The sequence below is a fragment of the Callithrix jacchus genome, chromosome 1 (genome assembly GCF_049354715.1).
Source record: "Callithrix jacchus isolate 240 chromosome 1, calJac240_pri, whole genome shotgun sequence".
NCBI lineage: Eukaryota > Metazoa > Chordata > Mammalia > Primates > Cebidae > Callithrix > Callithrix jacchus.
The window spans coordinates 10,177,460-10,202,681 of NC_133502.1; the positions used below are offsets into that span (position 1 = coordinate 10,177,460).

The following is a 25,222-nucleotide window of genomic DNA, read 5'->3' on the forward strand; positions in this document are numbered from 1 at the left end:
CCTCAGGCAATTTTGAGTAATTCAAGAGGGGAAAGCTGAGGAAGATATTCTAGATTTCTCACTAATATGGCAAGCTGGTCACGCAGCAGTTAACTGGAAAAAAAAGAGATGTGATCATATTTGGACCCCAAGGTGACATCTCCGTCATGCCTGTTACTTTTGGTGGGGGAAAAGCCTTTTTAATCAGGGTTAGGAATTTAATTTTCATGGGTTAAGTATTGAAATTATAACAGTGATGACGGGTAAAAGAGCCAAATTATATCTGCATTTGTTTCATTAAATTTTGTCCAGTAAGTATACAATCTCCAGTGGGGACAGCGGGGAATGTATAATAGTTTATTTCCTTGGTTTAAATAAGTAGACATTATTGCTATGTTTTATGGCCTAATGAAAAAAACAGTTCGGATTAGGATTGCAGATTAAAATTAGCCTTGGCCAAACAGCATGTATCTGACAGCAGCTGATTTTCATTTTAATCACAGTGAATAGCCAAAGAAGTTGGAAATAATAATTCAGCAATAAATATGTATTTTCAGAGCATTTAAAAATGATCGCAAACACCTCACCATTTTGATGTGATTTCTGAGGATATACTTTTAGGACGATGCATTTCTTTCTATTCTTTTCCTTCACAATTAAATCCATAGATAAGCACCTTGCATTACTGAATCTGAATCTACCCCCAATTGATTTCCATCTTTGTCCTACATGTGTTATTTGTGAAATTTATCATTTGTATTAATTTGAACATTAAATTAAATATTCAAATAAGTGTACAAATACTGCAGGAGAGAAAAACCTAATGATTCTGTTGAAACTGAGCTGCTCCCTGACAGGCAACACCCACTGCAGTGCAGCTCAGTTTTTATTGGTTCAACGACATACACACATCCAATGTGCAATCTGTAAGGCAGGCTCAAAGTGTCAGTGCATAAATCTGAAAGAGTATGTTCTACTACAACAGTCAAATGTGTGAAAGACAACAAAATATACAAAGACAAATAAACGACCTCTGGAAGGTTAAAATTCTAAATCAAAGCCTCCAACGATTTGGACACATGCTGAGCAGAGAGAAGACTCTTCATTTCTCTTGCCTGTCTTGCAAGGCAGTAAATAGCTCAAGCTCCAGATTGAGAGGTGAGGAGCTAATCAGCTCTTTTCCTCCTGATCACCCAAACCCCTTCTGCCTCTCTTCCACCCCAAAGCTCAGCCAAAGAGGCAAACCAAGAAAAGGGGAGGCTCTGATGTCCCGAAGTATACCTGTGATAAGTCCAACCTGTGCTGGGCATTAAAGTTGTCCATCTCTGAGAAAGAATTGGAAACTGGCAACATTTTCTCTGGCTTCACTAGCAGAAAAAATGAAATTGGTAATGAAGCAGAAGCACCATGTCGATTGCTTAAAGTTCACTCACATTTAACATTTCACACACCATTTACATTCCAGTTCTCTCTCCACCAAGTGGAAAAGGCAATGGTGCCCTTTGGGGCTTAGCAGGATGGTTGGCTCTCCTTGAAGTGCTTCCCCCTCTGCCATTCTCTTCGTTTTCTTTATTTCTCACTCAGTGGTAAGAGATCTTGATGCCAACCGGAACCATTTGTACCTCAATGACCCACCTGAGCACCAAGAAATCACATAGGCTCTTCTGCCATAAAAGAAAGAGCAACAAGCTTACAGAGCCAAGTCCTACTTTGCTTTTCAGATATCTTCATGTACTCTGAAGAGCCTGTATTTGAGTTCTGAAGCCAGGATTTCTTGTCTTGATCCATGAAATTTAACTTGCTGCACTGGATTTACCTACCAGGTATTCCAAAAAGATTTCACAAATAATACCAATATTTATAAAACGAAAATGCAAGTAGCCAACATACACATGAAAAAATGTTCAACATCACTGATCATTAGAGAAACACAAATGAAAACTTACTAAGATATCACCTTACACCAATCAGAATGGCTATTTGTTTTTCAAGATGGAGTCTCGCTCTATTACCCAGGCTGGAGTGCAATGGCACCATCTCAGCTCACAACAACCTCTGCCTCCCAGGTTCAAGTGATTCTCCTCCCTCAGCCTCCCGAGTACCTGGTATTAGAGGTGCCCCTCCACCATAAACGGCTAATTTTGTTTGTTTGTTTTAGTAGAGAAGGAGTTTCACTGTGTTGGTCAGACTGGTCTTGAACCTCAAGTGATCCACCCACCTTGGCCTCCCAAAGTGCTGGGACTACAGCAGAATGGCTATTATTAAAAAGCCAAACAATGACAATCTTGGCATGGATGTGGAGAAAACGGAAAGTTTATACACTGCTGATGGAAATGTAAATTAGTTCACCCTCTCTGGAAACGTAAAGTGTGAGAATATCTCAAAGTTAAAAATAGAACTACTATTCAACCCAGCAATCTCACTACTTGGCATCTACCCAAAGGAAAAGAAAGCCTATAAAAAAGACACCTGCACTCAGATGTTTATCACTGCACTATTCACAATAGCAAAGTCAAGAAACCAACTAAGTGTCCACCAGTGATTGATTGGATAAAGAAAAGGTGGTACATATACACCATGGAATGCAGCCATAAAAATTAATGAAGGCATGTCCTTTGCAGCAACATGGGTGGAGCTGGAGACTATTATCCTAAGTGAACTCAGAAGCAGAAGATCAAATATCGTATATTCTCACTTATAAGTGGGAGTTCAACAATAGGCACACATGGACATGAAGAAGGAGATAACATACTGGGAATCCAAAAGCAGGAAGAGTGTAAGGGGAGGGAGGGTTGAAAAGTTACCCATTGGGTTCAATATTTGGGTGATGAGTACACTAGGTCAGTCCTCACCATTACACATGTAATATTCATGTAACAAACAAGCACGTGTAACCCCAGATCTAAAACTTCAAAAAAAAAAAGCCTAAATGTTCATTGAGCAACTTCTCTGTTTCAAGCTGAATTGTGTCCCCCAAAATTCATATGTTAAAGTCCCAACCCCCAGCAGCTCAGGAACAAAAGCCATATTTGGAGCCAGGACCTTTAAAGAGGTGAGTAAGTGAAAACGAGGCTGTTAGGGTGGGTCCTAATCCAATCTGGCCAGTGTTCTTATGAGAAGAGGAAAGTTGGACACACAGAAAGATGCCAGGCGTGTGCAGATGCACAGAGGAGAGAGTGAAGAGGCAGCAGAAGCATGACTACCTGCAAGCTAAGAAGAAAAGCCTGAGGAGAAACCAACCCTACCAACATCTTGATCTTGGATTTCCAGCCTCCAAACTGTGAGAAATAAATGTCGGTTGTTTAAACCACCCATCTGACAGGCACTGTTCTGAAGAAGTTACCTGGATTAACTCAACATATTCTAGCAACAGCCTCTGTGTGTGTGTAAATGGAACAAGAGGGGCATTTTTAACATCGTTTTGCAGACAAGGAAACTACAGTCCAGAGCAGTTAGAAAATACAAGTTAAAGAAGGATTACAATGGTAAATACATGATTGAGCTAGAATTTAAATGCCTGTTCTCTGTCTGCCTCAAGAGGCCGTGCTGAACTACTACAAGCTCCTGTTTCTGTCAATTGCAGGCAACCTGCACTATCACTCTGTTTCGTGCAATCGTTAAAGAACAAAGAAAAAATTTTTTTACTCACTTAAAGACATGGAATATGGTGTCTACAAATAAATAAGCAAGCTAATGTTTCTGTTTCCTCATTTTCTCTTTTTACATTCCCTGAAGATGAGTTTATTAGTTTAGATTCTTTATCTTGTAAGAGAAACCCCCAACTCTAACTGGCCTAAATTAAATTTTTTACAAAGTGGCCGCTTCAAACTCTTTAGCAGGTAAGATGGCTGCTACAATTCCAGCTCTCACATCTTCACACCGTGTGACTGAGGGGTGAGATCTGGTCTTTGGGCTTCATTTCTCAGAACCCTCAGCAAAGGTGCCTTTCATTATTTAGTTTTCAGTTTAGATTCATGGCTGAGACACCACAGCCAAGGGTCTGGAATAGAGTAATTGGTTTAAGATAGATTCTCACCCAAATCACAGAGCTGAGGGTCTCAGGATGGAGATGGGAGAAACTTCCAGAGCCTTGTTGAAGGTCGCCAGAGGCTGGTGGGAGGAGGCATGGGGAAGGAGTTACCATTTAATAGGTACTGTTAAAGCCAACTAAATGTGGCCTGAGTAGGACTCTGTACATCTATATTTGAGTCCTTGTGGACAAACCTAACCTAGCTTAATAGGAAAACAAGATTGAAAACCTAACTTGGGAGTATGGGTCTGTAACAAGAGCTGATGTTGGCCTATTCTAGCAGCCATACTTCAACCACTCACAGACTGCTGAGTGTTCAAACTATGTTCAAATAAGGCCAACACCAACCTGTAACCAATCTAGCTGTCCCTGAACTCACTTCTGATCCTTCTACATCACTTTCCTCTTTTTGTCTATAAATTTGTTCTGACCACGAGGCATCCCTGGAGTCTCTCTGAATCTGCTGTGATTCAAGGGGCTGCCTGATTTACAAATCATTCTTTTGCTCAAATTCCAACAACTGTAATTTGTCTGAAGTTTTCTTTTAACAGTACATACAGAGTTTCTATCTGGGATGATGAAAAAGTTCTGGAAATGTGTTGGTAATGGTTGTACAATATTGTAAGTGTACTGAATATCACCCAATTGTACACTTTAAAAAGGTTCAGATGGCAAATTTTATGTTACATTTCTCTTACCACAAAAAAGGAAATTAATGAAAAGGAAAAGGAAAAAGAAAAAACTCTCCTAACATGTTTCACTTCCACGTCTGCTGAGTCCTGTTCATATTTTATTCCCAAAGTGCCCCTTCGCCATGGAAAATAGCCCTCGAGAGCCATCTCCAACCACAGCCTCGGTGCCCGTGTCTACAGAGAAAATTGTACCACAGTGTATTGAAACTAACTCAAGAAAGACCGTGTTACTCCTGGGAGCCAGAACCCTTATCTTAAACTTCCAGAGATTTCATGCAGGGAAGTCAGGTCACTTATTGGTGGTTCCAACTTTGATATTAATATTTTCTTGCGGCATTTTTAGTGTTCAGAAGAAAGGAACAAGTTCTGTCGGGAAAGCTGACAGACACAAACAGGAAAGGAGCTGCCCCACCTAGAGGAGGCTTTGTTTTCTCCTGGGACTGTGTAGTTAGCAGACACCCAGAAGCTCGGGCAAACCCAGAGAGCAGCAGGGGGGTTACCTGCTGACAACTACATCAAAGGTGAGTGGAGTACCCTGGGATAAAAGCCACTCAATTCTATCATCTCTCTAGCAAGGGGAAACCCAGGTCTAAGGCAGCTGTCTAGTTGCAAGGTGAGTTCACCATAATTGCATGTTGTGAGTAGCTGTTGCTTAAAAACAATGAATTTACACCCATTACTCACACCGTCAACTTCAGAAGGATTTTATCCATCCTGCTTTTGTGCCGCTAAGTTGCAAAATGTGCGCTGTGACACATCGAAGCAGATAAAGAACAAATTTGCATGTTACTGGATTGCAAGAGCCCTTTGATTCTTGGAAAGGCCTGATAATGCTGTCAAGAGCTCCGCAAACTGAGCGGCAGCAGCGACGCACCAGATCTGCACTCGGGGTAGCTGACAGCAAACGATTTAAAGTCAGCACGGGATCAAAGAGTTGGAAATATCTCAAGTAAAAAAGTTAAAAACACAAAGAAGCGTGCATCTTGACAAGAGGACATCAGTAAGGAGAAGAGATATGCGACCTTGAGTTTATAAAAATGCTACGTGTCTCGGAATTGTAAAATGCCTAAAATGAAAAGAAAGGGGGCAGCTCAAATCAGACTTTTCAAGCTAGGAAACGCTGAAAATTGTGTGCTTGCCACAGTTGGAGAAGAGAAAAAGAAGTGATAGCTAACTGCACGGATAATTACAGAGATTACGTTTCTGTTTTCAAGACCAGTCATTTGCTCATATAAATAAGTCTAATGACTTATTTATTTAGCGCACAGACACATATATTTTTCTGCTGTACACACCTCCTTGATGAGAAATGCAAGACTCAAAATACAAAAATAATTTTAATTAGGAAAAACTGAGTAGTGGCAATAATCAAGACAAAGCTTGCTATTTGTAAAAGCAAATCAAAATACTGGAAACGAAACCTTAAGTAGTACATTAAATAATAATATGTGGGCTGAGCACGGTGGCTCAAACCTGTATTTCCAGCACTTTGAGAGGTCGAGGCAGGTGGGTCATCTAAGGTCGGGAGTTGGTCACCAGCCTGACCAACATGGCAAAACCCCATCTCTACTTAAAATACAAAAGTTAGCCCAGCATGGTGGTGCATGCCTGTAGTCCCAGCTACTCAGGAGGCTGAAGCTGAAAAATTGCTTGAACCCAGGAGGTGGAGGCTGCAGGGAGTCAAGATTGCACCACTGCACTCCAGCCTGGACAACAGAGTGAGACTCTGTTTAAAAAAAAAAAAAAAAAAATTTTTTTTAATGATAATATGTTTACTGCATTGGAAAATAGATCTTCAGTAAAGTGTGCTATATAATGTATCCGTAGGAAGTAAGCTAATGGTTCTTCTCAAGGGGAGACTTCATCTTCTGCCTTCATTTGATGTGCTTCAAATAAAACTCTTCAATTTCTTCACTTACGTTTTTCCCTTTCCTTTCTCTCCATAAAAACAGCGACTATCATCAGGTCTATAATATTCTTCCAGAGAGAACAACCAGAAAATAATAGCAGATGGACATAGATGTAAAATTGGAGCCCCAATTTTCTGACAAACAAAACTATCCAGAATAAGCAAATAAATGACATGTGCAAGTTTTTCTCTTTAATCTTTACCTGTGTATTTCCCTAGAAGGGAAAGATTTACAAAAACTAGAAAGAGACCCTGTTTCCTTTATCATTTGAGTTTCTTTTTCAATCACGTAATGTAAAGCCGCCATGGGTTTATAGTTTTGAAAAGCAAATTTTCCACACTAAAGGACATCTTTAGACACTGCTCACACCCACACCTGAGTTCAAATATTTATACGTAGTTTTATTTTATTTATTTATTTGAGATGGAGTTTCACTGTTGTTACCCATACTGGAGTGCAATGGCACAATCTCGGCTCACCGCAACCTCCGCCTCCTGGGTTCAGGCAATTCTCCTGCCTCAGCCTCCTGAGTAGCTGGGATTACAGGCACGCGCCACCATGCCCAGCTAACGTTTGTATTTTTAGTAGAGACGGGGTTTCACCATGTTGACCAGGATGGTCTCGAGCTCTTGACCTCGTGATCCACCCACTTCGGCCTCCCAAAGTGCTGGGATTATAGGCGTGAGCCACCGCGCCAGGCCTATACATAGTTTTTTTTTTTTTTTTAATTTTTTATTGGATTATAGGTTTTGGGGTACATGAGCCGAGCATGCAAGACAGTTGCGTAGGTACACACATGGCAGTGTGCTTTGCTTTTCTTCTCCCCTTCACCCACATTTGGCATTTCTCCCCAGGCTATCCCTCCCCACCTCCCCCTCCCACTGGCCCTCCCCTTTTCCCCCCAATAGACCCCAGTGTTTAGTACTCCCCTTTCTGTGTCCATGTGTTCTCATTTTTCATCACCCACCTATGAGTGAGAATATGCGGTGTTTCATTTTCTGTTCTTGTGTCAGTTCGCTGAGGATGATGTTCTCCAGATTCATCCATGTCCCTACAAACAACACGAACTCATCATTTCTGATTGCTGCATAATATTCCATGTTGTATATGTGCCACATTTTTCCAATCCAGTCTATTATCAATGGGCATTTGGGTTGATTCCAGGTCTTTGCTATTGTAAACAGTGCTGCAATGAACATTCGTGTACATGTGTCCTTATAGTAGTTTTAATACATTGATCAACATTTGTTTTACAAACTTTTCCCAAATTTTTCTTCTTGATGACAGTTTTTAACAGAAAAAATAAGTTCCCCCAATTTCCAGCTGAAACCTGATCATGTAAATAATATTTAACTAAATTATATTCTGTGTGTGTTTGCCACACCTAAAAGCGTTTTGCCCAGTGGCCTGAAATGTTCCCCCAAACTTTTCTGGCTTACTGGTAAACATTTAATATTTCAAAATAGATTAAAAGGGGAACTGTGAGAACCTATGAAGGAAACTATTCTTTCTAAATATTGTACCTTATCTGTTTTGATTTCTGAATTCATGGCAAATCTTCCCGCCTTTTTTTCCACTATGGGTAGGCAATCAACCATGGTAGGGGAAAATCGCTTTAAGAACTTTACTATATTGTGCAATTTTCTAATAAAACACAAGAGGGCAGGTTTTGCTTTATTGTAAGCCTAATTCCACTCCCCTAGTAATCAAGACTGGTCATTGGGCTAATTGCAAATTCAGAAACCCTCAAACGCATATAAAGTGAATGAGTAATCAGGGTGCATAACTCTGGCAGTGAAATCTGTTGTTTTAATAAAGAAGGCCAAGCTCTAGTATCTCTACTTAGCCTTATTACAACCAGAACAATTATACTTGGGAGGCACTGTGATAATTTTAGTTTCTTTATAAACTGTCAAAAGAACAAAAAATGGCTAAAAGAAGGACAAAATTCAGTCATATTAGATTTAAGAAGTCTGACTAAAGTTGACTGGGCAGTGGATTAATGGTTTCTACCTAAACGGATGCAGCTGTGGTGAAAATTATATATAGCATGCAAGTATTGAATAGAAACCTTTTAACTTTCTTTTGTTTTAGAAAACTTTAACTTATAGTTTGCAATATTCTTGCATATGGTTTTCAAGATTTCATTAAATGACTTGTCAAAGCAGAACTAAATTCATAAGGGATTTTTTCAACTTGAACTGCTGCTACAGCTAGAGTCAAAGTATTGTCATTTTTGGAGACTTTCTAAAGCAATTTCTGCTTGAGTCCATCAGTATGAGAGAGGCATTGGTTTACCTGACTAAATAATTTTCCTGCTAACTCCTTCCACTGAAACAAAGCTTTTAGGATATCAGACAGTGGAGAACCCTAACATGGAATGTGTGAGGACTTAGAGGAAAGGTGGGTGGAAAACTTAACTTTCTGTCTTTGTTCCTATAAATGGTGGAATTAAGGCTTACCAATGGTAGGAAGAAGATGCATCTAGAAAGAAAATATACCTGAAGAGTGTCTCCTTGTGTTAGGTGCATAGAGTATAATTCTACCTAGCATATGTGCAATTCAGAATCTGAAGGATAGGTTGTATGGTAACTTCATGGCAGAGATCTTATGTTTTATGCAGTACATCTTAAAACAGATGTCAGAAGCTCTGAATGAAAAGTTCTACTATGAGATTAGTTCATTCATTTATTCATTCAAAGAATATTTATAAAGTACTCAGGATAAGTAAGGCACTATAGAAATAGAAAGAGTTCCAACTTTAGATTTTGCCATTGCATTAGAGAAAGTAATTACCTCCTCTTGAGGGTGAATTGGTTCATTTATGCATGTATATCAACCACCAACATTCTCTGAGTATTTAAGGCAAGATGCTTTGATATAATGACTGTGTAGCTGTACAGAGGGGGTGTACAACCTGATCTTGAACTTCCAAGTCTAGATGTAGAAGCAAACCTCACATAACCATTACCACATTGGTTCTAACTTCCTTCTTCTGGGGGTCTCATCTCGAAGGCTTATCTAGGGCATCACCAAGTTAGCTGCTGCAGGATCTCTCTTTCCTGGTTGGTCACGTGAAGTAGCCACCAGCTTCCATGCCAGGATTAGTCACTAGACTGTGGGGATATCAAAAGTAACTTCACCTGGGGAAAGACTGGCTATCCTTTCTACCTGTTCAATACAGATTCAGAAAATAGCAATTGTTTGGAAACTCAGCAGAAAATAGCATGTCAGTTTAAGAGATTATTTTTCAGATCGAGGTTGTTATTATGTGTTTTACATGTATATATATTTTAATATACACATTGAGTGCCCAAAAGATGGGAATTGATGCACACAAATTAAAAAACAATAACCCTCAAAAGATAAACAATAATCTGCAAAACATCATTTATTTTTACTTTCCTTTTTAATAAGTTTTCTACTTCTTAATAACATGAGATTAAAACTAATCATTAAAAGTATTATAATTAACAATGTTAAATCCTAAGCAAGATACAATATCAAAGAATTTTAGAATTAGAAGGGAATTTAATGCACAAATTAACATCTAAGAATTTTAGGATTAGAAGGAAATTTAATGCACAAAGGAAAGATGTTATTGCATTTTATCCCATTTCTGAATGTTAGCTTTATAAAAAGCATATCTATTAAAATCATACATGCAGTTTTTCTAATACTGAAGATGTGAGCATAAAGCAATCTGTTCATTTTCTTCAAGGTTGAATTCTTCCCCCATCATTGAGAAATATAGCCCAAAGTATTTGGTGACATTTTCTGAGTTTATTTGCATTATATTCAATGTAAATACCAACTTTTTATTCTGTTGGTTTACCCTACCTTAATATTTGTTAAAATGCATTCCTAATTAATTTATTGAAAGGTCAGAAAATGCTAGAAAATTGTATTCGTCTTACATGAACTACAAAATTAGGAAATTATTTCTCTTAGGAAGACATTATGAAACACAATAGTAAAAAGTTGCCCACACTATAGATAAAAGTAACTAAGTATAATTGATTACTATTTTTTTCTACCTAAGAGAGATCTTGCTTTAACCAAATCTTATGAGAATATGATATATGAGAATTCTGACATACCTGAAAGATAAGCTAGAGGTGGTTATTTGCTTTATATAATTATTCATAATAGTTCACCTATAAAAATTAATTTCCCCTGGTGCTTTTAACATATAATTGATTTACACATCACTTTGCAGGAACATATGTACCATGCACAATTATATCTTCATTTTAAAATATTTCTTTTTTGGTTTAAAAGCAAGATTTTAAAATGTGTTCCCCAACTATCCTGAGCTCAGAACATAAACCTTCCAGAATGCAGCATGTGAAAGATACAGTGCTGTATTTTCCATGAATATTGTTAATGACAATAATTGGGAGGTATGCGTATGGCTGTGGCTAAAAAGCCCAAGCAGGTCTTTACCCCCAAGAAGGACTCCGGGCTAGCTTGATCTTCACCACTGCGCATGCTCTCAGATGCACCTGTAACTTTATAAGATTCAAACTCAAATTCAGTTCCAACTGGGCTTTGTCCATTTCTCTGGCTTTAGCAGTCCTGTTGCAGGGGTAAACTGGTTCTTGGTGAATCTTGCGACCTCTGGGCCTCCCTTATGTAGAAGGCAGCTCCAGGGCCCTCTTAACACCCATTCTTTATGGACATTCATTCCAGTAGAGAGAGGCCCCAACAGACAAACCACGCCCTAGAACTTCAGTCTCACTCCTGATGCACAGATACCAGCTATGGGCATATGAAATTTGTCTGAAAATCTTAAGAGCCATTAACTTCTCTGAAGTGGGGCCCATCATGATGTCTGAACATTGTAGTAAAGATTGCCTCATTCTTATTTCTCATGATCTGATGATTGTAGAGCAGAACATAACCACTGAATTCTGAATTGTTATGTTTTGTACAGATGGTTTGCTTTCAAATGATAAGACTCAATTAATCAGCATTCACAAGTAACTGTGAGTATACTGCAGCATTAATGAATCTAATACCAGTGCTTAAAAATATGCCAAGTGCATTATGTAGGAAGAATTTTTCATCTGAGGCTACCTAGCGAAGAAATTGGTTCAGAATTAGCTGAAGAGACCTCAGAGTAATGGAACTCAAGTCAGATTGTCTCATGTTCAGGTTGATAACCTTGCCAGCCTTCAGTCAGTCTTCCTTGAAAAAAGTAATTCTATATTTGTTAATAGGTTTAGAGTAGTATATCAAGTCACTAGGAAGCTCTGTAATTTTATTATCTTCTCTATTTATCACTATAGCATCGATGTGTATCCAGCTATTGAATCCTGTAATATAGGTCTACCGTTTAAAACTGCAGATTTTAAGTAAAATCCGTAAAATCAAATTTACACCATAGAGCAGAGTTAATCCTTCATTTAGTCATTCTTCATACTATATAGAAAACAAGGCTAATTCTCATCTTCTAAGCTGGAAAGGAAAAGATAGAGAAAAGAAGAAAAAGAAGCCCAAGGAAGATAATCAGGAGGGTGCCTAGAAGCAGATATGTTTATAATTAAAAGAGATCCTGGAGATTCATCTAACACCTCCCACCTCCCACCTTCATGCCATCACCAATAAAGACACTGGGGCTAAGAAAGATTGATGCATGGTCTTGGCCAGGTCTCAAATTGCACTGACCTGCAAATGTAAATGACTTCCCTGGATCGATATTTGGGGATTTTTTGTTTGTCTTTTAAAATGCTTTCAGAACAGGAGGAGGCTTAATCAATGTACGGGATTATTATCAGATACCACAAATTTTCAGGTCTATTTTTGTTTGAAGATAGAGGTAGCACCAAGCACTTTAGTTTGGGTTTGTTAAACAAACAAGCAAAGTGGAAACTATAGCTAAGCATCTTCTGAATGAGGTCATTTTCACTGCAGAAGAACTTATGTCAGAGATCTTCAACTCAAAAAGGAACAGTGAGGATTCATTCCTTTATTGTCACGGTCACAACTATGGCTTGGCCAGCCTCTTCTCTTGGGTAAGGGATGAGAGCACCCTAGGCTTCTTCTGTGTATCTCTTGCTGCTTAAGTGTGTCTCCATTAGGGGTGTATATCCTTTTCGAAGTCTTCTATATTGAAGAAAAGCCAGCAGCACAAAAAGACCAACCAAAGCCACCAGCGTTCCCATGACCACTGAGAGGGTTGTGGGCCAACCTGGAGTTTCTTCAACTGAAACTAAAGCAGAAGAGAAGGGTCTACATCAGCTGAATACTTTCAGAAGAGAAAAGGAGTAAGCACATTTGCCTTTCTCATGCTTTTTTGTTGATAAAGCAAAACTCCTCTTGCTAGACTAAAATTCATCTTCTCCTTTCTCACCATTTATCATATCCACAATTGTTTTTCTTGGGGAAGTCGGAAATGGCATCCCATTACTTAAATACAGCTTATTGCATTTTTAAAATTTGTTACAATAAATGCTTATGCAGAAGAAACCCTCTAAGGAAGAATGTAACTACTTTTGTGAGTTAGAAACTCATTTGTAAAAGTGCATGCTAAAATGGCATCTGGGGAACTGCAAAATATACAGCCCTCCGGTGGAGAAATTCTGCTATTGTCTCTAGCTTTTTTATAGGATGATAAACCTGTGAGAGGGATCCGACTGGTTATTACAACAGGAGACGTTCGATACCCTATGCAGGTGATATTTATACCCATTCAAATAGCTGTGAACAAAATCTAAATCTCCCACATGATAAATCCAATCTACTCAAATATATTTTATAAGCACTCTTCCACAAAATTAGTGAAGTTCATTTTTTGTTGTTTTTTGTTTTGTTTTGTTTTTTGAGATAGGGTTTCGCTCTGTCGCCCAGGCTGGAATGCAGTGGTGCGATCTCGGCTCACTGCACCCTCCACCTCCTGGGTTCAAGCGATTCTTCTGCTTCAGCCTCCTGAGTATCTGGGACTACAGGCACCTGCCACTATGCCCAGCTAATTTTTGTACTTTTAGTAGAGACAAGGTTTCACCACATTGGCCAGGCTGGTCTCAAACTCCTAAACACAGGTGATCCACCTACCTTGGCCTCCCAAAGTGCTGGGATTACCGGTGTGAGCCACCACACCTGGCTGAATTTCACGTTTAGTATATGTATGCCTGTTTGTCATTTCTTTAAAAATTCTCTTCTCTTTGGCCAACTGCTCTTAAATTCAGCTCCTCTGAATTTGTTCTATACCTTACACTCACCTAAATATAAGATTCTCTTTCTAGTCCTTTTTCTCCAGTCCCACAGGACATCCTGACCTGACCTGATGGGATTCCTCCAAGAGGATTTCAATCTTTCTCCTCCTGCTTCAATCCAGCAGCACCTATTGCCAACTTCATCTTCTTTAAACACAGATATTTTTGTTCTGCCATTTATTTGTTCAAGACCCAAAAAATCATTGCCTTTTGCTATTGTCCAAATCCTCTGCCTAAATTTTTTTTTTTTTTTGAGACAGAGTCTCACTCTGTCACCAGGCTGGAGTGCGGTGGCACGATCTCGGCTCACTGCAACCTCTGCCACCCAGGCTCAAGCAATTCTCCTGCCTCAGCCTCCTGAGGAGCTGGGACCACAGGCGTGTGCCACCATGCCCAGCTAATCTCTGTATCTTTAGCAGAGATGGGGTTTCACCACGTTGGCCAGAATAGTCCCAATCTCTTGACCTTATAATCCATCCTCCTCAGCCTCCCAAAATTCTGGGATTACAGGCATGAGCCACTGTGCCCAGCCCTCTGACTAGCTGTTTAAAAATTTATGTTTTAGTAATTGCGGTAACATACATGTAACATAAATTTGGCCACCTTGACCATTTTTAAATATGCAGTGCAGTAGCATTAAGTACATTCACATTATTGTGCGACCATCACACCAACATCCATTTCCAGAGTTTTTTCATCTTGCAAAACTGATACGTTGTGCCCACCAAACAGTAACTCCCTATTCTCCCCTCCCAACCCCTGGTAACCATCCATCTTCTGCCTCTGTAAATTTGATTATCTCATAGTCTCATATAAGTGGAGCCATGCAATATTTGTCCTTTTATGTCTGGCTTATTAAACTTAGCTTAATGTCCTCAAGATTCATCCATGTTGTGGCATGTATCAGAATTTCCTTCCTTTTTGAGACTGAATAATATTCCATTGTATGTATATGCCACAAAAGGTTGCTTCTACCTTTTGGCTATTGTGAATAATGCTGCTATGAACGTGGGTGTGCAAATATTTCTTCTGGACCTTGCTTTCAGTTCTTTTAGGTATACCCGGAAGTGTAATTGCTGGGTCATATGGTAATTCTTTGTTCAATTTGTTTTTAAGAATCCCCCTGTTTTCCATAGTGGCTGCACCATCTTACATTCTCACCAGCAATGCACAAGGATTTCAACTTCTCTACAACCTCAGCAACACTTGTTACTTTCTATTTTTTTGATAGTAGTCATTCCAGTGGGTGTGAGGTGGTATCTTATTGGGGTTTCTACCTGGCATCTAAGGCCCTCTGTACCTAGGCTCTTAATTCGAGGTCATCCTCTGTTCCAGCATCCCACTACATCCAGTCTTGAAAGACTCAGGTCAGAGAGAGAGAGAGAGATTGAGCTCTAAAATCATCTTGATTGCTTTTTAGGCTGAGGCTTTGGGTAGATAGGCTGTGTGGTTTTCAGCTTCTTGATTAATTAAGTTTGTTTTAATTATTATTATTTTTTGAAACAGGGTCTCTCTCTGTTGCCCAGACTGGAGTGCAGTGGCACAAACAGGGATCACTGTAGCCTCTACATCCTGGACTCAAGTGATTCTCTCACCTCAACCTCCTGAGTAGCTGAAATTACAGGCATGGACCACCATGCCTGGCTAATGTTATTTGAATTTTAGTAGAGACAGATCTCAGTATGTTGCCAGGCTCCTAAGATTCTTTAAATGGCATTGTGGAGCCATATTGGGGCCTGGACCAAAAAGAAAAATATGTGCCCTGTATATACTTATCAAAATATCCTCCTATATGTTGAACCAAGTGGGAAAAGTTAATAAAAAAAACCACAACCTTAAAACATGACTTTAAGAACAGTAACTAATGAAACATACACAGAGTCCCATGTAGACCAATCTGCTGGTAGGCCAATCAAGGACAACCTTCACAAACCTGTCCATCAGGGGTGGTATAGGCTAAACTGGAAATGACTGATTCTCTTAGAAGATGATGTGGGCGTGCAAAACAAACGAAAGTCTGCCTTTATTTAAAATTTTGATGGTGTATTAGTATTCATTGTTAATTTTTGCATTAATTTTGATTTTCTAAAATATTATATTACATTATTACTTACCTTGATTACTGAGTTTTCTGGCCTCCCCTTGAATTTTGTCCTCAAGGCAAATGTACTTTCCTCACCCCAGTCCCAGTGCTGCCCTCAAGAAATAATCTCTAAATCCAGCTAGTTTCTATACAATGTGGCTAGTTCCATTTTTACTTCATTGGTTAGAAATTTCAAACAACCATAGGGTGGTTTTTTGTTAATCCAATTAATTCAGAGAGAATTATCAAGTCAGGTATAAGAGTATATAATTCCTCTGTGCAATAAACCCTATTAAAAACTTTCAGTTTTCTAAAACAAGAGTCAGCTCATTAGTCCCTTTCTGATTTTTTTTTTTTAGATGGAGTTTTGCTCTTGTTGCCCACGCTGGAGTGTAATGGTGTGATCTCGGCTCACCACAACCTCCACCTCCTGCATTCAAGAGATTCTCCTGTCTCAGCCTCCCAAGTAGCTGGGACTACAGGCATGTGCCACCATGCCTGTATTTTTAGTAGATACGGGGTTTCTCCATGTTGCTTAGGCTGGTCTCAAACTCCTGACCTCAGGTGATGTGCCCACCTCAGACTCCCAAAGTGCTGGGACTACAGGTGTGAGCCACCGTGCCTGGCCTCCAATGTTTAATTGGTAGTTTAAAGACTTGTTTGGCTAAATACATATATGCTAGAAAAATGGTCAACAAACTTAACTAGGCCTGAAAGCTTCAGTTAAAGGTCATTGTTTACATTAAAAAGAAAGGAATGTAGCTCCTTTAGAAGATGGATGAATCAGGCGGGGTGCAGTGGTTCAAGCCTGTAATCCCAGCACTTTGGAAAGCCGAGGCGGGTGGATCACAAGGTCAAGAGATCGAGACCATCCAGGTCAACATGGTGAAACCCCATCTCTACTAAAAATACAAAAACTTAGCTGGGCATGGTGGCACGTGCCTGTAATCCCAGTTACTCAGGAGGCTGAGGCAGGAGAATTGCCTGAACCCAGGAGGCGGAGGTTGCGGTGAGCCGAGATCGCGCCATTGCACTCCAGCCTGGTAACAAGAGCGAAAAAAAAAAGAAGAAGAAGAAGGCTGAATCGCCCATTTAAAAGTTGTGTTAGTTACCTGGCAGCTCAATGGCATAGCTGTAGCCAAGTTGCTCTGCGGTTAGAAAGAGATCCTCATTAGTCACTGGAGGGAAGAAAGGAACCATGTTGTACATCCGATTGTGACCAATAGGTGCCAGCTCCTGAGGCCAGGCATCTGTAGGAGGATTGAATCTTTTCATCCACTCATCAAAGATGGCATCAGTAAAGGAATGAAGAACCTACAAGACAGTGGAGCAGAGCATTGAACATCAATCTGTCTGTTCCAATCACACCAACCTGACTGGAGCTTTCTTTTTTTTTTTTTTTTTTTTTTTTTTTTGAAACGGAGTTTTCACTCTTGTTACCCAGGCTGGAGTACAATGGCACGATCTCGGCTCACTGCAACCTCCGCCTCCTGGGTTCAGGCAATTCTCCTGCCTCAGCCTCCTGAGTAGCTGGGATTACAGGCACATGCCACTATGCCCAGCTAATTTTGTGTATTTTTAGTAGAGATGGGGTTTCACCATGTTGACCTGGATGGTCTTGATCTCTTGACCTTGTGATCCACCCGCCTTGGCCTCCCAAAGTGCTGGGATTACAGGCTTGAGCTACCGCGCCCGGCCCTGACTGGAGCTTTCTCTAAAGTAGAATGACTTCATCTTGACATGAGATCTTCTGTATACCCAATCCAGCCCTAATGGTAAACACATTAGCATTTTTTAGTTAAGTTTTCAGTGATGTATGGACCTATCTCTCCAAGCAGGATTGTAAGCCCCTTTGTCAAGTGAGCAAATGGAATGAAAGTTCATGTTGGATTTAACATTGGTTGCAGACTGAAAGTTTGAAGCCTTCAACATATATGTGTTAATTATGAAATTCAGAAAAAGGCAATTATGATAAGATATATGTTCTAGTATTGAGATGATTTGATTTAGCAGGAGAAAAAGACAAGGTTGCATTCACAGGTCGTGTATCCTGAACCTGAAAATTTTAAATCTGAAGTGCCCCCAAATCTGAAACATTTGAATGCCAACATGATACTCAAAGGAAATGCTCATTGGAGCATTTTGGATTTTTTTGGATTTGGGATGCTTAACTGGTACAATGCTAGTATCCCAAAATCCAAAAAAATTCAAAATCCCAAACACTTTTGGTCCCAAGCATTTCAGATAAGCGATACTCAATCTGCATCGATATTGTACCATAAGGAGCAGTAAATTTCTCTCACCAGCAATACTCTTCTATCTATTCATTTCATAACCTCTCACTTGAATTCTTGGTGTTATGCCGGCAAATGAAAGTCTAAAAATGTAATGCACAAAGTGCTCATTTCCATTTTCCCAAGGAAGCCGTTAAAGTTCTTTTCAAATCTACCATTACTATATGTTTTAAAATATTAACAGTAAAATTTCCACATTGATAGCCTCGATTTTGTAGCATGATACTCAGGTGAGAATTCAGCCCCGCCTTGATGCCGGCGGTTAGAGTTCCTCGTTCCTTCCTGGACAGTAGGTTCAAGGAGCTCAGGGGCAGTGTCTTTTTTTCATTTTCCCTGGATCCCCAGAGCTTGTCACCCCAGGGTGTCTCACATGAAGAAAAAGAGGTACTTATTTCAGTAAATACTTACTCAATGTATTCATTCCTCCATTCACCACTGTACCCTATACCCCATTTACTGATTAAATGATACTATAACTTGTTGTCTATATATCTGTTTCCCCTAACAAGTCCCTAACTCCTTAAGGTCTCAGATAAGGACTTTTCACTTTGAAGTCTCAGGCCTAGCATACAACCTGGACGAAGTCAATGTTTACTAGGTATGTGTAGGCTGATGACAGTGTCATGCAGCTTTATTTACATAAACAGTTTGTGCAAATAAACAGAGTGTCTAGGGATGTACAAAAATATATTTTTCAAAGAAGGCCACACAATGTCAGTTTCGATACATTTCTGATCTTGCCACTCCCTCATCGAAGGTTGGCTTCAACTGGCCTTCCCTTGAAACTTGGTGAGTTTCTGACTCTTATGTAACCAATAAAATGCAGCAGAAGTGACCTTTTGTGACTTTCAAGGTTAAATCATAAAGTGTATTGTGGCTCCTATCTTGTGTCTGAGCCCTGAACCATCAAGTAAACAGTCCAGCTATCCTGAGGCAGCCATGTCGTGAGGAAGCCCAAACCAACTCATATAGAGTGACCATAATGGGGAGGCTCAAGATTTCAGGAGGAAAACCAGACAGTGGGCCAGTCCACAGCTGCTCCAACACCTATCACCATCTGACTACAACTGCACTGAAAGATGCTAAGCTAGCACTGCCTAGTCAAGCCCGTCCAAAATTCATGACACACAGAAATGGTGAGAAATGAAATGGTCACCTTCAAGCCACTGAGTGTTTGGGTGATCTGTTATGCAGCCATGGATAAGCACAATAAAGGAAAAAAGCCTGAGTACACCCTCACAGTCTCATGGTTACCAGCATATGTAGGGAAGGGAGTTCCTTGTTCCCCTTCTCTTGTTTTGAGACACAAACTTTAACAGACATTTTGTTTGTAGTTCTTACATTCTCAGTGTGAGCCGAACTGGGACCCACTGCCCCATGCAGAAGTTGCCCATTTCTGGAGGCAGGGGAGAAAGGAAGGGGTAAAATGGGAAGAGCCCCATTCTTCCTCAGTACTGGGGAGACTAGGGATACCACCCACTTCTCCTGGCTCCCTCTGAGTTCCAGGAAGGAGAACAGATGGAATGTCAGGCCTGAGACATTCCCTCCCCTGGGTTGGAGGGAAGCTAAGAGACCCAGACAGACAATGAGAAGGCAGAGGTGGTGAAAGGAGGGTAGTGATGCAGCTTGAGGTGAATAAAACACAGCCTGTGGAGCTGATAATCAACAGTGGACAACAGTAACATGGCAGTGGGAAGGTAGAGAAGATAATGTACATTAGGCACTGAGCACACAGCACCTTCCTTGCAGGAAATGGTTATTCAGTGGTTGTTATCGCTATGACTCTACCATCAGTACTATTATCAACTTGGGACAAGGACTTATGCAAGAAAAATGAAGGAACTTGCATTTTGCAGGTGGGTAGGGCCTGGAAGCACCCCTGAAATCACACACACTATACATACAGCCAAAGAAGAGCTGGGCATTTAGAAATCCATGTGGCACATGGCTAGCACTTTCTGATAAGTAAATTAGTGAATATTTATTAGTGTTTGCTCAATGTCAAATACTATTACCCATAATGACATATTGAATCCTCAGATACCCTGATTTGGTGGATGTCGTTTGTTTGCTCAGGCTACTGTAACAAAGCACTACAGACTGGGTGGCTTGGACAACAGGCATTTGTCTTACAGCTGGTGATAGTGTGACTCACTTCAAGGCAGCTGGAAGTCCAAGACCAAGATGTCAGTGGGGTTGGTTCCTTCTAAGCGCTGTGAGGGAAAATCTCTTCCAGGCTCACTCCTACCCTCTCAGGCTTTGCTGACAATCTTTGGCATTCTTTGCCTTGTACATCTCCGTCTTTACCCTCATGTAGTGTTCTCCCTGCAGACAGGTGTCTATGTCCAAATTTACCTTTTTATAGGGACACAACTCACACTAGAGTAGGGACATACCCAACTCCAGTAGGACATTTTAATTTAACAAACTATATCTGCAATGGTCCTATTTCCAAACAAGGTAACAGTCTGAATTACTAGCTAGTAGGACTTTGATATATGAATTTTTGTGTGCGGGGAGGGGGTACAATTCAGCCTATTATTACCCTGTTTTATAGATGGGGAATATAAGGCACAAAAGTGTTAAGCAACTTACCTAAGGTCACACAGCTAATATATGGTAGAGTAAGAATTTGAACCCAGGAAGTCTGGTTCTAAAGTGAGAGTTCTTAATCCACATACACCAGCACTTCCCAACCTTTTTGGCACCAGTGACAGGTTTTTGTGGAAGACAACTTTCACAGACCAGGAGGCAAGAAGTGGGCAGGGAGATGGTTTTAGGATGAAATTGTGCCACCTTAGATCATTAGGCATTAGTTATAATCTCATGAGGAGTGTGCTACTTAAATCCCTCCCAGGTATGGTTCACAATAGGGCTGGCACAATAGGGTTTGCAACCTAGATCCCTCTTAGGCACAGTTCACAATAGGGCTAGATTCTCTTCTGAGAATCTGATGCTGATGATCTAACAGGCGGCGGAGCTCAAGCCATAATGCTGAATCACTACCATTCACCTGCTGTGCTGCCCAGTTCCTAAGAGGCCACAGGCCAGTACGGGTCCATGGCCCAGGGGTTGGGGACCCCTGCTCTACACCACCACACTGTAGTACAACCTTCAGAATCAATAAGAAAATCAATAGGAAAAACTGATTTCAAAGACATATTCTCAAACCTTAACAATGCAGAAAGAGTATAGTTTGATCTATGAATCCTAAACTATGAACTTTTAGATACTGTCTGAGTTCAAGGCAGAGATCAAATTGTGATGACAGGGACAAGAGGCTGTCAGGACATAATGAAGATGCAGATTCAGTGCTGTAAGGGCAATAACTTACAGAAAGTATTAGAATTCACTCAGGGAAATCTGTAAATAATAAAGGAGAAGACAAGATTCTAAAGCAATTAATAATCTGGAGAGATTTTTTTAAATAGGAGGAATTGAAATTGTAGATCTCAAGAGGGCTATAAAACATACAGTAAATACTGTAGTAAGGCTGGACATGGTGGCTCATGCCTCTAATCCCAGCACTTTGGGAAGCTGAGACAAGAGAACCCAGGAGTTTGAGACCAGCCAGGGCAACAGAGAGAGACCCCATTTCTACAAAAATTTAAAAATTAGCTAGGCATGGTAATGTGCGCCTGTGGTCCCAGCTACTTGGGAGGCTGAGATAGGAGGGTCATTTGAGCCCTGGAAGTCAAGGCTGAGGTGAGCTATGATTGTGCCACTGCACTCCAACCTGAGTAACAGCTAGATCCTGTCTCAGCAACAGCAAAGCTCCAGTAAGAACTATATACAGGGTGCCCAATTTATAAAATGTAAGGTGTTCTCAAAGTCTGTGCTGAGAAAATGCAAAGAATACAATGAACAAAATGATGCAAGCAATAACACATCTCCAAGCTAAAAGGAAAAGGTCATTTTGTTAAATTTGCAGGCGTCAAGATATCCAACAAGATATCTTGAATTGCTCTTAAGAAATTAATTGTGTCTTTGTTAGATACAAGTTTAAAATGAGCTCAGTTAATATCTCTATAAAAGGTCAAATGTCATTTGAGGGTAGGAAGCAAAGGCTTAAGTGAAAGTGTATCATTGGACCGGGCATGTTGGCCCACACCTGTAATCCCAGCACTTTGTGAGACTGAGGCAGGTGGATCACCTGAGGTCAGGAGTTTGAGACCAGCCTAGCCAATATGGTGAAAACCAATCTCTACTAAAAATACAAAACATTAGCTGGGCATGGTGGGATGCACCTGTGATCCCAGCTATTCAGGAGCCTGAGGCAGGAGAATCACTTGAACCCGGGAGGTGGAGGTTACAGTGAGCCGAGATCATGCCACTGCACTCCAGCCTGGACCACAGAGTGAGACTCCATCTCAATAAATTAATTAATTAAAGTGTATCATTTGTTCCTTTCATCTGCTTGAGGGCTACATAGCCATTTTTTGTATTAGAAATTGAGTACTTCAGAAATGAGGTTCCAAATTATGGTATATAAACCTATCTTTTCCAACAAAATGAGGATAGGTACCAGAAAGGGGGGGAAAAGCACTAAATTTCAAAGTAGAGACCATATTGAAAAAAAATGTGATTACACAGGCTTTCAAGGTAAAAATTTTTAATGTAATCTGTGCAGAAGAAAGTAATCAATCAACTTATATTGCACCTGTGGGCATAAAGAAAATAAAATACAAGAAAGTGTGCTTTCTTTTTTCCAGCTCATTGGAGGATAGAGTTACTATCAAACGGCCTTAGCTTAGATGACTATAAATTCGGATTCCCACCACACTGATGAAATAAGAAAAGCTTCTGCATCTGGAGAAAGGAACCATGGAAATACGAGGCTGGCTGCAAAGATGCGTGTACATCATTAAAGACCAGCACACTGTAGCTTTCACTGCTTGAGTTCATGTATTACTGCCCAGAAGCCATCCTTTGTCATCAGACTGCATCTTATTGTGGTGACATGCTATTGCTCTGGTCCTCTGAGAGTCAGAACTAAGTGACAATTCAAATGTGATCACTTAAAAGCCACATGACAGATACAAACACACACAGGTCCACAGGAACTCTAATCTAAAACTTAAAGTAGAAGGCATACTTTAAAAAGTTGGGTCAGAATTTTTAAATGAGAGGATTCTTAATGGTAATTTCTGAAAACATATTTCATCATGCTTGTTATTTTAGGGAAATATTTATAATCCTTGTCTTGTTCTACCAAGGATTTAAAAACACACATAATTGGGACATTGGTTTCACATTGCCCTAAATAGGCCATATGTAATAGATATGAAATGGTTAAACAACACCCAAACCTCTATTTAATTATCTAAGCTCTGCCACAATGAGGTGGGTACTACACAGAGAGAATATTTCAGTGACAGATGAGAAACAGTCTCCTATGGACTCAATGTGTGTATCTCCCCGACAAATTTATATTTTGAAATCCTAACCCCAATATGATGATAATGGGAAATGGGGCCTTTGGGGCAACATTAAGCCATGAGGATGGGTTTCTCATGAATGGAATTAGTGCCCTTACCAAAGAGATCCAGAGAGCTCCTTCTCCCTCCAGCCATGTGAGGACAAGCAAGAAAATGGCCTTTGTGAGCCAGGAAGGAGCTCCTTACCACACACTGAATCTGCTAGTGCCTTGATCTCCAACTTCCTGGCCTCCAGAACTGTGAAAAATACATGTTGTTTAAGCCACACAGTCTCTGGTAATTTTTTTGGGCAGACTGAATGGACTAGGACCCAGTCACAGAAGAGAAAATAAAAGATATTGGAGCAATAATAGCATCTTCCAGGCAGGGTGTAGCAAGGGTGGTTCATGTTTCCCATTTTGCTATAATTTTCTCTCCCTATATTTCCTCACCCATTCTTTTATAGCACCCTGAGTGGGCAAAACAAAGTATTTCTCAGGCATTTTGGAGGAGTTATGTAAGGAACACATCCTCCTACACAGACTTGTATGATAGCCTTGTATATTATATGTGTGTAAAAACGAACACAGTATACAAGCTCTAACAGCATGCATACAAAAAGAAGTATCAAGAGAATTAGAAATGCCAGTTCTAAACCCTTGAGGAAAAAAGCTTATTCTTCAAGAATTAAACTCTGAACAGATGCAGAGGACTATAGGAAGATTCTGCTAGGTCAACTTTAAAAGAATGGGCCAGTTCAACATGCATCATAAGCTGACATTACAGGTTGGAGAGACAGAACCAAGGTGATGCTAGAAGAGATTCTAGATAGAGAATAAGCTACCTCCCAGGCCATTCGCAGCTACAGAATCATGAAAACACTAGACGAGTGGAACCCGGTTCAATGCTAGAACCATCTTATATCTGTATGTAAGTTGTGGTTTGTCATTATATTCATACTTTGTCAAGAATGAGTTGGATATAATTTGTAGGTTTCGTTCTTCTCAGTAGGATATGCATTTGTCCTTATATAAAGTCTAGAGTTGAAGAGAACACATTCAGGTGACATTTAGCACCTGTGAAATTAAAGAAAACAAGCCAGCCCCAGGCCTAGTGCTAGAAATCCTGCCACCCTGGGTAACAAGAGAAGGGTCCAGATACCCTCTCTGATACCTCAACTCTCATAAAACTCATCAAGATGTTATGCCACTTAGGAGGTAGTAACTGTATACCTGCTATTTAAAAACTATATTAAATAAATAAATGTGGCATTTAAAAAGCATAAACACATGTTCATGATAAAACCAATGACTATCATTTCAAAGGCTATGTGAAATTATTCAGATCTGCCCTTCCCCGATTAGTGTTAACTCCTATTAATATGATCTAACAGGACTTAATTTCCTCAGCTATAATTAAAGCAATTGTGAAGAGATTGAGTTAAGAGTTATCTAAACTGACAAAAGACAAAATTGTAGTTGAAAGATTGAACACGGGAAGATTTTTGAAATAGGAAACTTTTCTTCTCTTTTCTTTTTTTGAGACGGAATCTCGCTCTGTCACCCAGGCTGGAGTGCAGTGGCACAGTCTCAGCTCACTG

At 40.1% G+C, this 25,222-nt stretch overlaps 1 protein-coding gene across 4 annotated transcripts in view; it reads right to left on the reverse strand.

Annotated features, from left to right (window-relative positions):
* Positions 1-9,986: 9,986 nt before the first annotated feature.
* Positions 9,987-25,222, reverse strand: part of DCT (dopachrome tautomerase) — a 66,947-nt gene continuing 51,711 nt past the window's right edge. For all 4 annotated transcript variants that reach the window (XM_035292513.3, XM_035292522.3, XM_002742475.7 and 1 more), the window contains 2 exons: positions 17,024-17,225; positions 9,987-12,825 (listed from right to left, as the gene is read on the reverse strand). In XM_035292513.3, the coding sequence (XP_035148404.3) occupies positions 12,647-12,825; positions 17,024-17,225 (381 nt within the window). In that variant the 3' untranslated portion in view covers positions 9,987-12,646. The remainder of the gene's footprint in view (positions 12,826-17,023; positions 17,226-25,222) is intronic.